The sequence below is a fragment of the Medicago truncatula genome, chromosome 5 (assembly GCF_003473485.1).
Source record: "Medicago truncatula cultivar Jemalong A17 chromosome 5, MtrunA17r5.0-ANR, whole genome shotgun sequence".
Taxonomy (NCBI): domain Eukaryota; kingdom Viridiplantae; phylum Streptophyta; class Magnoliopsida; order Fabales; family Fabaceae; genus Medicago; species Medicago truncatula.
This window is the reverse complement of record NC_053046.1, coordinates 37180985-37195050: the sequence shown is the minus strand read 5'-3', so window position 1 is coordinate 37195050 and position 14066 is coordinate 37180985. Positions and strand designations below refer to the sequence as shown.

Genomic DNA, 14066 nt, shown 5'->3' with positions numbered 1-14066 from the left:
ATTTTCATGTGAAGGGTAAAAAAAAAATGTACACATTGGATACTCTTATAAAAATAAAAATAAAAAAGGAAATTGCATTGATCAGCTCCGCTAAGATATTGATGTCTTTAAATGACACTCGCAGTTCCTCTAGGTTTGAAAAAGTATTCATCTCCTCTATACTCATTAGAAAAATTGTGTTAGACATTCTTTCACCACACTTACGTCTCACGATCGCTATATGATGCGATTAGAATTTTCAAGTGAATTTGTAGAGGTCAAATCATACATCTAGTATAAGCAATTTGAAATATATGGTTATGTTTCTATTTTCTAGTAGCACAACCGATATGTGCATTCTAACGTCTTTCTTTCTAAATAACGGATAAAAATCGAAGTAGGGGTGAGTAAAAAAATCAAAAAAACAGAACGGGAATTGCTGAACAGAACCGAATCAAACTAAAAAAAACTGAACCATTACTAACAATTCTGAAACTGAACTGAAACAGTTTTGTTCAGTTCAAAACAGTTTGGTTCGATTCGAAACAGTTCAGTAACAATTCGGTTCAGTTCGGTAACTAAAACTCGAATTTTTTTTTTTTTTTTTTATATTTTTCAACGGTACCAATAATAACAGTTTGGTTCGATTCAAAGCAGTTCAGATCAGTTTAGAATAGTTCGATTCAATTCAAAATACAAACAATTCAATTCAGTTGTTTCAAATTTAGCAAGCAGTTTAATTCAATTCATTTCAGTTTTTATCCTGAATCAAATCATGCCCACCCCTAAATCTAAGTATGACAGAAAAAATGTTGAGCATGGTTATTTTAATTAGTACGAGGAGATAAATGCATTTTGAAAACTAGGGTGATATTAGTATCGTTTATAGAAACCTCAAAGGATTCAATAAAAACTTCCCAAAAAGCCAAAAACAAAAACAAAGAGATGGCAGGAAAAATCAACAGCTGTGACATTTTTAGTTTAATATTATATGTTGCCTAGGTAGATCTTATATTTGTCAAACTGTCAAATTACGTATCTATGAGAATAACTGGTCTTTCTGGGTGTTATTGTTTGCTGTTGATCATCCATGTTTGAAATGTGTGGAGACAGGCCACCTAATTTAATACTCTAAGTCACATTTTTCATAAGTATCTCTAACTAAATTCTTGTTGGACCCAATCAAATCACTTCAATTCAACACTATTTTATTTGCTAAGCACCAAATGGTTGACAATATTTTATTAATTTGCTACACTTTTCACATTTTTATTTATATAATAATAAAACAGGGGAGGGTATCCTAAAATAAACAATTTCATTAGCCTAAGTATCCTAAAATAAAACGGGGGTAGGGTATCCTAAAAGAAAATAAGGCTATTATATGCATCCAAAAAAAAAAAACGCTCAAACCTTAAACTTGGTTAACTCTATAAATATATTTTTTATCAAGTATTTTTTGTCATCAACAAATGTTAATTGTTACATATTGTTAAAAGAGAATGAAAAATATTAGCAGAGATCAAACCTAGATCTTCTTCTTAAACTCTTTCAACGTTTTAACTCTTTAACTAATGAACTACATGGTTAGAGACCGATCGATAAGTATATAGATCATTGTCATATTTAAGAAGTGATAACTTTATTGATAAAAAAAAGGGGGGATTTGTTTATTTATTAGTTTAATAAAAGGCTCTCTGTTTTTTCTATAACTATTTTTTTTTTTATAACATGTTCTTTGTTTTATAATAGCACACTTGTTTTTTATGGGTTTTACTTTTTCATCAAACCATTACCATTCTTTTTAAGCACTTTATTTTCTACAACCACCGAACCAAATAAAAAGTCTAATTGGACTAACGCAAAATTACTTTGCACTCTTTTTGCTTTCAAAACTTCTAAGATACATTATAAGCACATTTTTAATTAAATATTTGAGATTATTAGACATTAGCTATGTAAATAAGCATATTATTTCTTCGTATGCCCACACAAACACAATTACCATGAAGAAACATGTTTTTTTTTCATTTTTCAAATTTTCACTATTTTGAATAATAAATTTTATTTTTGTTGAATAAGCCAAAAAAATATATCAACAAAGATAAAACTTAATTGTAAAAACATATTTGAACTTAATTATAAAACTTGTTTGGCATATAGTTATTAAATTCTAAATATGTAAGTATCTTACACAAAGATAAAAACCTTTGTGTTTTGCTTTTAATTCTAGTTAGTACCTATCAATTATCAAATGTCATACTTAGATGAAAAAGGAGGTGAGAAAAAGTAAATTAAAACAAAGTCTTATTCCCTTGACAAAGTCTCAGAATAATCACCCTTTTTTGAAAATTCAACCTCTAGCTAAACAAAGACTTGAGATAGAAGCAAACGTTGATGAAAATAATTAACTATCTGGTGCAACAACTTTTATAGGGTTGAACTAAGTTTCTTGATGTATTTTACAACTTATAGACGTATTACTACCAAATCTGCCAACCTTAAAGACTCTAATCTTCACTATAAAAACCATTATCTCCCACTCTTACTTCCATTGCAATTTGCAACCTTAACCTTCATTCATACACATTAAAGTTTTGATTATATTGTTTACTACTCTAAACAATGGAAGTTTTCAACACCATCTTCTTAGCAATTTTTCTTCTCTTTGCTTCTTTAGCTAATGCTAAAGTTCACGAGCACGAGTTTGTCGTAAGTTTTTTTATTTTTAGTTGTTGATTTAACCTTTGGGAGATTAATTATAATTAATTGGCATGTTTATTAATGTGAAAGGTACAAGCAACTCCAGTGAAGAGGCTGTGCAACACACAAATGAGCATCACTGTAAATGGACAATTTCCTGGTCCAACTTTGGAAATTAATAATGGAGATACTTTGGTTGTCAAAGTCATTAACAAAGCTCGTTACAATGTCACCATTCATTGGTAAATTATCAAGCTAGCTAGAACTTTGTAGATTCAGTTTTTTTTTTTTTTTTTTTTTTGACAAATTAGTAGCTATTTTTTTTTTGACAAAATTAGTAGCTTACTTTGCTTATTTATAAATAAATAAAAAATAGTACATCGCTTTACCCACAAGCAAACACTTTTTGTATTTTTCTTCACACTTGTACTAAGAATTGATTGCAAGCTCACCTTAATTATATTGCCGTTAGTATATAGGAAAATATATTATGCATGATTATTGTGAATGAATGAAGATAAGTTTTTAATATATATCAATGATTAACTACACATGAATAGAAAGCAAGCGGAAAAAAAGCTACGTCACTTGCTTTTGCCTATGCAAAAGTGCACAGACCGGATGTTCTCTGGGTGGTTCGGAATGGCATTTTTTCGTACTTTTGGTTACTTTTTAACTAGTTTCTAAATTTGATCAACCATGTAGAGTGACATTCCTTTTTTGTTTTTTATTTTTGAAATTTCCTTTTTTGTTTTCTTACACCTTCCATATAATAGTATTTTTATAGTAGGGTATATAATTTGAGCTATATATTTTTGAAAAAAAGTCAAGATTATTTACAACCACAATTTAAAATCTCGATGGTATGTTTTACATGCATGCTACAAAGGATCATATATATGCAAATAATTTATGGCTTGATTTTATTGCATTTTGAATCTTTAGGCATGGAGTTAGACAAATCAGAACAGGGTGGGCTGATGGACCAGAATTTGTGACTCAGTGTCCTATTCGTCCTGGAGAAAGTTACACCTATAGATTTACCATTAATGGACAAGAAGGTACCCTTTGGTGGCATGCTCATAGTTCATGGCTTAGAGCCACAGTTTATGGAGCTCTAATCATTCATCCTAAGGAAGGAGATGCTTATCCTTTCACTAAGCCAAAGCGTGAAACACCCATTCTTCTAGGTAATGATGATTTTATCCGATGTAACTGATGCGTATAGCATCGATTTGTAAAGTGAAGAGTGTCACTCTTTACAAACTTATTTTAATTCTTATCTTTATTAAATGTGTTTTTGTTCAATTTGGTAATTAAGGATGTGATTGATATGAAATCATAAAGAAAATGAAATTATGAGATATGTTTGTCTTTTTCTTTTTAGACAAAGATTATGTTCATGATGGAGATGGTTTAACTGTGAAAATAATTATGATGATTATTATTAATTAGGGGAATGGTGGGATGCAAACCCTATTGATGTTGTGAGACAAGCCACACAAACAGGAGCAGCTCCAAATATATCTGATGCATACACTATTAATGGTCAACCTGGTGATCTTTACAAGTGCTCTAGCAAAGGTTTGATTATTTTCTCTTATTTTTTAATTTTGAGTAGTTTTTTTTAGTGAACTCATTATCAACATGTCACATATAAGATTTTTTATAAAATATATATTCAAAATATACTATAGTCAAATATTCGATGATGGCCGAAGTTTGAACTCTGAACCTTACATATATCATGCATTGTCTCTATCAACTGAGCTAAGCTTACAATGACCTGAATTGCACATACTAATATCAATACAGTGAAATGTGATTGAATGTGTTATTATTGCATATAAATTAAAATCTTCATGATATATGACCATGGCTAAACTTTTTTCCATTATTTGACACATGATCATTGACAATGCAGGCACAACAATTGTTCCAATAGATTCAGGAGAAACAAACCTCATAAGAGTAATCAATGCAGCCTTAAACCAACCTCTTTTCTTCACAATTGCAAACCATAAACTAACAGTAGTAGGTGCTGATGCTTCCTATGTCAAACCATTCACAACCAATGTCCTCATGTTAGGACCTGGCCAAACCACTGATGTTCTCATCCAAGGTGACCAACCACCATCAAGATACTACATCGCCGGACGCGCTTACCAATCAGCTCAAAACGCTGCATTCGATAACACAACAACCACTGCCATTCTTGAATACAAATCATCACCTTGTCCTGCAAAGGGGGGTGCAAATATCAGACCAATCATGCCTTCATTACCTGCTTACAATGACACAAACACTGTTACATCATTTAGTAAAAGTTTTAGAAGCCTAAGAAATGTTGAAGTTCCTAATGAAATTGATGAAGATCTTTTCTTCACTATTGGATTAGGACTCAACAATTGTCCATCAAATTTCAATTCAAATCAATGTCAAGGACCGAACGGGACGAGGTTCACTTCTAGTATGAACAATGTGTCTTTTGTACTTCCTAGCAATTTTTCAATCCTGCAGGCTCATAAACTTGGAGTACAAGGTGTTTTTACGACGGATTTTCCCACAAAACCTCCCGTGCAATTTGATTACACCGGTAATGTGAGTCGGTCGTTGTGGCAACCGATTCAAGGGACTAAAGTTACTAAGTTGAGATTTGGATCAAGGGTTCAGGTTGTTTTGCAAGATACTAGTATTGTTACTCCTGAGAATCACCCTATTCATCTTCATGGATATGATTTCTATATTGTTGCCGAGGGATTTGGAAATTTTGACCCTAAGAAAGATGCTTCAAAATTTAACCTTGTTGATCCACCTATGAGGAACACTGTTGCTGTACCTGTTAATGGTTGGGCAGTTATCAGATTTGTTGCTGACAATCCAGGTAACATTAGCTCAATTCAAACTTTGCATTGCATGAAAAATATAGCTAGGATTAATCAAGTTTTCAGTCTATGAAATTATGAATGTTTAAGTTTAATTCCTACATTAATTTTATTCAAAATTAGTCCCTATTTTTATTAATTTTTACAAAATGGAGTACTTTTAGTCCTGTACTTAGTCCCTATAAAATCAAATTAAACACTAAAAGCGGACAATTTGCAAAAAGATTAAACTCAAAAAATTGTAAATTTTATAGGGATTAAAAACATATTTAACCATAGTTTTTACATTAAAGTTTCACAAACATGATATGGATCGTGACATCAATGTTTTTGATGTTTTTGTGACCATAATTGAGGCCACATCAATTTCATTTGACTGCGATTCTCTGCAGTACTAAGCATCGATATGCGGCCGCGATATAAAACTTTTGTATAATGAAGACAAAAAAATATAATCAATGATTCAATGTTTGATCTTATGTAATTGGTTGTTTTGATGTATGTAGGTGTTTGGATTATGCATTGTCACTTGGATGTTCACATTGGATGGGGTTTGGCAACTGTGTTTTTGGTAGAGGATGGAGAAGGGCTATTGGAATCCATAGAAGCTCCTCCTGAGGACCTGCCTTTGTGTTAGGATAATCCAAATTATGAAAATTTGTAATTTTATTTAGTTTTGAAGTTTATTGTTTGTTTCCCTACATTGGGGATTTTTTCTCCTTTGTTCTGTTTCATTTAGAGAAAAAATTGGGTTTAGAAAGAAAAGATGGAAATGTGATTTCAAACACATGTCTTCTGATAGTGTCACAAACCCTATTGGTTAAATTGATACTAGATGTTGTATTTCTATTTGTAATTGATGTTATGAGGAAAATATAAGTTTTGATTATATGTTCTCATTTCTGTCCAAACATTAGTATATATGTTTTTAGGATAAGAGCCAACACAATCCTACTCATACATAGACTAAAACATCGGACACAACAATCACATTGTCACATAAATACCGGCAGTATTTAATAAAATTAAGATGATTAAAAGCAACTATATATATCAGTGTGTTGGACACCAAATACACTTTTTTTATTGAAGTGACGGTAGTATATGAAGCATAATTCAACATTTCAAGTAACATCACAAATTACTCAATGTGAGATATGAAATCACAATTTTCCATCAAATTTCTTAAACAAGTAGCCCACAAAATGTTTCTCTATATAAGCAATAAAACTAAAAGAGTAGGAGTTTGATTATTAATTTCTAAAAAAAATTGGAATTGAAAATGATTTCTTTTTAGGAAATTGAAAATGATGAATACCGGAGAAAGAAGAATATGTAATTATCATTTCAAAATGGTTTAAATATGCAAACCGTCCCTGTAATTTGGGCTAATTTTGATTTTCGTCCCTGTAAAAAAAAAAAATTTAATTACATCCCTGTAAATTTTTTTTTGTTTTAAAAATGTCCTTGGCCCCACTTGATTGGTGATGTGGCATGGGTCTTGCCACGTGGCAGTTGCTGACTGTGCAACTTCTGCCACGTGGCAGTCCACATGATTAAAAAATTAAAATTATTTTTTTAAATTAAAAAAATATGAAAATAAATTCAAAAATCGAAAAAAAACTTTTAAAATTAAATTTTCGACCATTAATTTTTCTAAATTTGAAAATTATATTTTTTTCTCCATATTTTAAAAAAAATAAAAAAAATCATTTCATTTTTTTCAGAAATATCAGATTTTATAATTTAAAAAAAATAATTTTTTTTTAAATTATATGATAAAAATAATTTCAGAAAATAATTTTAATTTTTTAAAATTTTTTCAGATTTTTTAAAATGTTTTTTTTATATTTTTAATTTTTTTTTTAGATTTTTAAATTTAAAAAAATAATTTTTAAAACATTAAAAATAATTTTAATTTTTTAATTATGTGGACTGCCACGTCAGCGCCATGTGGCATGAGTTGTCCAATCAGTAACTGCCACGTGGCCCAAAACGTTGCCACATCACCAGTGAAGTGGGGCCAGGGACATTTTTAAAACAAAAAAAAAATTTACAGGGATGTAATTAATTTTTTTTTTTTTACAGGGACGAAAATCAAAATGAGCCCAAATTACAGGGACGGTTTGCATATTTAAGCCTTTCAAAATCGAGCATTGTATAAAAATTACTACTCCCTCCGTTCCGTTTTAAATGAACCTTTTTTTCATTTCACATATATTAAGAAAAAATTTATAAGTGAAACAGAGAGAAAAATAGTTTTAAGTGTGTTGTCAAGTATTGGTGCATTCATTCTTATCATAAATGCAAAGTTGAATATATTGAATTGGGAGTGGTGAAAGTGATATTAATTAAAGTTATAATTTGGAGGAAAAAAAAAGTAGTTATTATTGCATTGAAAAGTGAAATGGATCAATTTTGTTGAGATAATATTTTTTTGCAAATGGATCAGTTATTATGGAACGGAAGGAGTAGCAAATGGTTTGGACAAATTAAAGCACACGACACCATCATACCAATTTTACAAAGTAATAGTAGTAGCATATAATAATTACAAGTTGATGAAGTGGATTAGAGAACCAAGGTTTTTTCTGTGGTAGATGACCAAAAATAGTATTATCTGTTTGATAAGGTTGAGGGGTAATAGTATAATCTGATAATCACATAAGTTATACTTGGAAAGCTTAGAAAATGTTTCTTTGGACAATATGGAAAACATATTCTTAAATTCTAAATTGAAATTACTTTTAAGTGAATGTCAATTAGGTACAACACAAATAGTGTGCACGTTACATGTTATATAAAATTCAATCTTAAAATAATTCAAAGGACTAATAAAAAAATTAATTTCATAGCCAAGAATAGGACTAATAAGCTTTAACTAATGCAATTGAGTTTAAACAACATAAAATTTTGTCTAGCTTTTCTTTTGTATTATCAATGATAAATATTTGTTCATTTTTTTTTAATATTTACGCGGGATAAATATTTGTATTGGTTGATAATTCAAACTATAGGTACATAGGATGCACCTAAGAAGATGAAACACATATAAATATAATCCACCACAAAAGGTGTTTCATAGAGGATGTGTTGGTTCATTATTCTAGTACATAGTTGTTTTGATGTGTATGTCATAGATCAGCACAAGTTTGTTAGAGGTTAGTTATTTGAGCTAGAAGTTAATTGAATAAGATTGAGTTAGTTTTTGGGTTGTTCGCATGAACTTTAAAATGTTCATGAATTCTTTAGTATGAACTTCATAATGTTATTGAGTTCTTCATATGAATTTTTGGATTCTTTGTATAAACTTCATATGAATTTTTATGTTCTTCGTATGAACTTCAGAAAGTTTTTGGGTTTATGGTCTAGCTGGTTGTCTTGAAACTTGTGAAAGAGAGAGAAAAGTGGAGTTGTCACTTCATGCTGATGCTTTAGGGAATTTGCTGACTATGAGCAGTATTTTCTCACTCGTGTGTCGAATCCTTATTTGTTCTAACTGATATTGCATTTTTGCTTTTGCTTTTGTTTTTGTACTTTGTTGTAATTTTGATATTTGTCATAGAAAGCATGTACTTTGTTCATCAGAATTTTTTCTTATCTCGCTAAGGATGATTTGTAATAATTTCATTTGATGGTATCATAACCTAATAGTGAAACTTGATTGAAGTGCAACATGTATAACATGTAGGATGATATTGTTAGAAAAATATTTCTAGTGTTTGCACTTCATTTGTTCTTAAATCATTAATGAACAATGAATGTGTGTTTGGCCTTTATTCATATAAATGTCTTTATTGCTTGTTTAATCCAAGGTCGTAGTTGAAGGTGAGAAAAACACAAGAGGGGGGGGGGTTGAATTATGTTAGCTTTTTCTTAATCTTTTTCTCCTAACTGAAACAAGCAGTTCAGAAGCAGATAGAGTTCTACTTCTGAATAGATGTTCAGAACTAGATGCAGCGGATAAAACAGAGAGAAGAAAGACACAAGCAGTTTATACAGGTTCCTTCCACAAACCAGAAGTCAGTCCTGTCCCCCTTGCACTACCAAGGGGAGTTCACTATGTAATATCTGATTACAAATGTTCACTACTAAACTTAGTATGAGACTTCAAATTGCTCAAGCACAACTGCAAGAGACTTCATATGCTCCTGAACAAGATCAAGAGACTTCTATTGCTCAAGCATAACTGCAAGAGACTTCTAAATTCAAACAGAATTACAATGAAAAATGTTTGAGGTTGAACACTTGATATACAATCAGTGGTGTTCACAATACAAATCAGATACAAACTCTTAAAGACTCTAGAATTCCTAAGATGTAAGCTTTGTTAAGAAATTCTAAGTGAACTTTGGAGTGAAGAGCAATTTCAACAGAGTTTTTGCTTAGCTGATGTGTAGTATTGTTCTTATATAACTCCGAGTCTCCACTCTTTTAGATAGAGGTGTGAAAGAGACGTTGAAGTGTCTTCTCATTCAAAATAGAGTCGTTTGAAGCTTTGATCTATCATCACTGATCTTTTGCTTGATATGGTTATTGTCCTATGAAGGATCAATTTCAAATGCATTCCCAATGTATATAGACATTGTTGCAGGCAGAGCTGTTATCCTTGTCTTGTAGCAGAGACAAACTCAGAGTAGTGGAAGTAGTGGTTGTACACTTTTGTACAGACGTACTATGTCAACGCTCTTTGAAGAATAGGCATCCAATGCATTTCAAAATAGTCGTTGCCACACTTTTCCAGTCTTCTGCAATTTTAGGCGAGTTAGAGTCCTTGAAACATCTTTTGAAACTTTAAGTTCAATCTCCTGATGAACTGCAACTTCTGGTGATTCACAGCTTCTGATGAACTTGCTTCTGATGAATTAGCTTCTGATGACGTCATCACTTCAGAAGCACTTTGTCTTCAGGAGGACTACAGGAGCAGTTTTCTTCAGACGCTTTAAGCTTCCCTTTTTATACTTGCTCTTTATTTGTTCTTTCAGGACCAATTTAAGATGTCAAACTTTGTCTATAGCCCTGTACACTTGAACAAATATTAGCGTATCCAATTGACAATTTTTAATACTTTGTTATCATCAAAACTCTTAAGGATTATTATTGTTAAACATATTTTGTTCCAACAATAGTCCTTTTCTATACTTTTCTTTATGTCACATGAATGCTCTTTGTATGATCATCATATTTTGGGCTTGTTCTTGATAAACGATATGAACAACCTTTTGACTAACTTTCTAAACTCTGACTGGGTTTATAATCTTTAATTTTTTTGATCATTTGATTCTTGATTTGACTTATAAATTATTTTTGTCTTAGTTAATCACTCGAGAACACATAATAAAAACCAAGAAAACTTATCAAAGTTCATTAATCATCTAATCATCAAGGTTTGTTTATCTTTAAAATATTTTAGGGATTTTGCCTCAACACCCTTAAACAAATTTTTCTATATTAATGTTATATTGTTGGTGTTTTTAAAATTATAAGCATTTATATCAAACAATTCATGCTACATATTTGGGAACAATTAAAATAAATAAGAGATAAGGGTTTAGACTTTTGCAAAGTTAATATGTTTTAAACAGAGCAAAGTTTACCCGTTTGATTGCAGAATATTAGCGACAGTTAGAATTCTTCAAATCACATATAATTAATTGTTGGAATTACGTAACTCAAATCTTATTCATGTTATTAACTGTTATCTATCTTAGTGATGAGTTCGTTGGGTTTTACTACATATCAATTATCAAGTTGCACATGCTAATCACACGTCGATAGTACGTGTGGGGCCTTACTCTCTCAAAGATATGGACTTATTTCCCTCAAGTTGTCGAGTTGCACCTGCTGATCACGCGAACGTACGCGTATGTTTTACTCTCTCAGTGGTAATTTAAACATAAACTTAAGTTGACTTTTCTAAATTCTGATCAATGCAGTCCTAATGTTCTTAAAGGTATGTCCGTCTATAAATCTTAGAAGCACATAACACACACACACACTCTCTCTCTCTCTCTCTCTCTCTCTCTCTCTCTCTCTCAAGTTCAACAAACGGGCAACCCTATCAGCGTCTATCTTACTAAGGTGAAAGAAGAGTGGAAAGTTGTTGGGCTGATTTAAGCCATGAAGTCACTTGTTTCTTAGGGAGGTGACATACCTAATGTGTTTGTGTGTGTGTGGGTGTGTGTGTATATATATTAGGTATGTCACCTCCCTAAGTATCTTACTCTCAAGGTTCGCTCTCTTTCGACTTCTTTCCCTAGTTATTAATTAATTATTTCTCGGTTAGACAAATATACATCAATATCAGGTAATTTCACCTGCCTAAGTGCCTAAATCAGAGTTATGCTTTAGAGGAGACCATTATTACGCATGACACTAAAAGTAAATATTATAAAGATAAATAACTAAATAAAAACTTTAATATTGTATGAAAAGAAATTAACATGGTGATTAGAATTTCTAAATATCAAGCACCAATAAAAATATGAACAGTATATAAAAAAAAACTATATATTACATATTTTAATCCATAATTTTTTTTTAACAAGCGAAAATGAGATATATTAATACTGACACCGTAATTGTTACTGCACAAGGTGTGCCAAAACAATCACAAAAGTGTCAAGTTCCAAACAAAATTACATCCAATCAGTCAATACCCAAACAAGAAAGTGGGCTCGACCACCACTGATGAGTACCAAAACTAAAAACAACATTACAAGCCTTTAACCACCACAAAGAAGTTGATTTCACTTTATCTAGCATTTGTGGCAAAGAACTTTGTCTATTTCTAAAATCCTATCATTCCGTTCATTCCACAACACCGAAACACAAAGCAGCCAAATCAAATGAAAGAAAGAACGTCGCCCTCTCGAACAACCTGCATAATTAATAAATTGCATAAAATGATCTGAAGTTGATTGAGAGTCGACCCCTACCACTCCAAGTCATGCCCGCACCATTGGCCATAAGGCACTAAAAGTTGCACAAGACAAAAACAAATGATTGACAACTTCTACATTCCCACAACCAAAAACACACAACCGCGCCTCCAAAGGTAAAATGTCATGGTTTGCCAAATTATTTTTTGTAGGTAACCGATTCCTCAGAAGTCGCCAAGCAAGGATAGATACTTTGAGAGGAACCTGTGTAAGCCAAATTAACTCCATGTTTTGATGTAACTGAGGCTGCTCCTGTGATGTCAGCATGTCATAGGCTCCACGTACAGAGTACCCACCATCCTGATTTGGTAACCAAAGCTATCTATCTGTCACTGATTCCTGTAATGAAACTGTTAGTAATAAAGCCCTAAACTCCTCTACCAACTCCTCCTCCTAAGCCCACAACCGCCTACGCCACCTCAACGCCTCCCCACCCTCATCCACCCCCAACAAGAACATATTCCTAACAGAGATTGGTTTGTTCACAGTCAAGTCATATAGGCGACTAAAACGGTCACACATAGGAACATCTCCACACCTACAATCACGCCAAAAATCCGTTTCTGCACCGTCTCCCACCCTCCTCCTAACACAAGATCCAAACCAACCCTCTCCACCGTCACCTATCCCATCTCTAATCCTCACAATCTCCCTCCACCACGAAGAACAACTCCGGCCCCCATCCTCCAAACCTCCATCCGCCTCACCATACCTAGCCACCAACACCTTTCTCCACAAAGCTTCCTTCTCCAATAACAACCGCCAACACCATTTATCCAACAAAGCTAAATTAAACTCTTTCAACCTCGTAACCCCCAACCCTCCATACTCCTTCCTCAAACTCAAAGTATCCCACCTAATCCAAGAAACTTTTCTTTTATCCTCACCCCCTCCCCAAAAAATTTTATTAAACAAAGATTCAATGGAAAAGATTATACCTGACAGAGCTTTGAAAAAGGAAAGTGCATAGACAGGTAGAGCAGTCAGGACAGACTTAAGAAGAATCAAACGACCACCAATTAATGGAATGCTAGTATAAATAAAATACATGAGTTTAGACCGAATTTTTCATTACCTATTTTACTTTTCATTTAAACAATTTTATTATTTAACAAAGTTGTTTTAAATTTTAATTAAAAAAAATCAAATCTCATTAAAATAAGAAATATCTCAAAACAATAAGAACAATAAAGAACAATATTATCTATATTATATATGAAGGGGATAGAGATTATGAGCTGATTTTTTTTTTAAGAAGCTAAATTAGCGCATCCAAATTAGCATCGGATAGAATCGAACCTGAGACATCGTAGAGGAGCACACTCTCATGTCCCAAGCCTATACTAGTATTTGTTAAAATTATTGTTGTAATTGAAAAAGATAAACATAGTTTTTTGCGTCTGTCGCAGTTTGAAAGCCACAAATATTTGTATTTATAATTTTAGTCAAAATCAAAATTTCATATAAAATATCATTCATAATTTATACGCGTTAACACAATAAAAAGAGCTGAAAGACGGACCTACCTTTTTGCTAATAGTAAATTAAATACATTTAA

At 31.9% G+C, this 14066-nt stretch overlaps 2 protein-coding genes across 2 annotated transcripts; one reads left to right on the top strand and one right to left on the bottom strand.

The window, feature by feature from the left end:
- The first annotated feature begins 2527 nt into the window (after positions 1–2527).
- Positions 2528–6466, top strand: LOC11434534 (laccase-5). The gene is made up of 6 exons (XM_003616654.4): positions 2528–2691; positions 2773–2924; positions 3628–3872; positions 4138–4266; positions 4607–5566; positions 6074–6466. Exons 1-6 carry the CDS (start codon positions 2605–2607, stop codon positions 6202–6204), a joined length of 1704 nt encoding a protein of 567 aa, XP_003616702.1. The 5' UTR covers positions 2528–2604; the 3' UTR covers positions 6205–6466.
- Positions 6467–12901: 6435 nt separating this feature from the next.
- LOC112422175 (uncharacterized mitochondrial protein AtMg00310-like) lies at positions 12902–13558 on the bottom strand. The gene has a single exon (XM_024784988.1). It carries the CDS (start codon positions 13556–13558, stop codon positions 12902–12904), a length of 657 nt encoding a protein of 218 aa, XP_024640756.1.
- Between the last annotated feature and the right edge of the window lie 508 nt (positions 13559–14066).

Coding starts and splice junctions, on each gene's coding strand:
- LOC11434534 (XM_003616654.4), top strand. CDS start 2,605: ATGGAAGTTTTCAACACCATCTTCTTAGCAATTTTTCTTCTCTTTGCT. Junction 2,925..3,627: donor TACAATGTCACCATTCATTG/GTAAATTATCAA, acceptor TTGAATCTTTAG/GCATGGAGTTAGACAAATCA. Junction 4,267..4,606: donor TTACAAGTGCTCTAGCAAAG/GTTTGATTATTT, acceptor TTGACAATGCAG/GCACAACAATTGTTCCAATA.
- LOC112422175 (XM_024784988.1), bottom strand. CDS start 13,558: ATGTATTTTATTTATACTAGCATTCCATTAATTGGTGGTCGTTTGATT.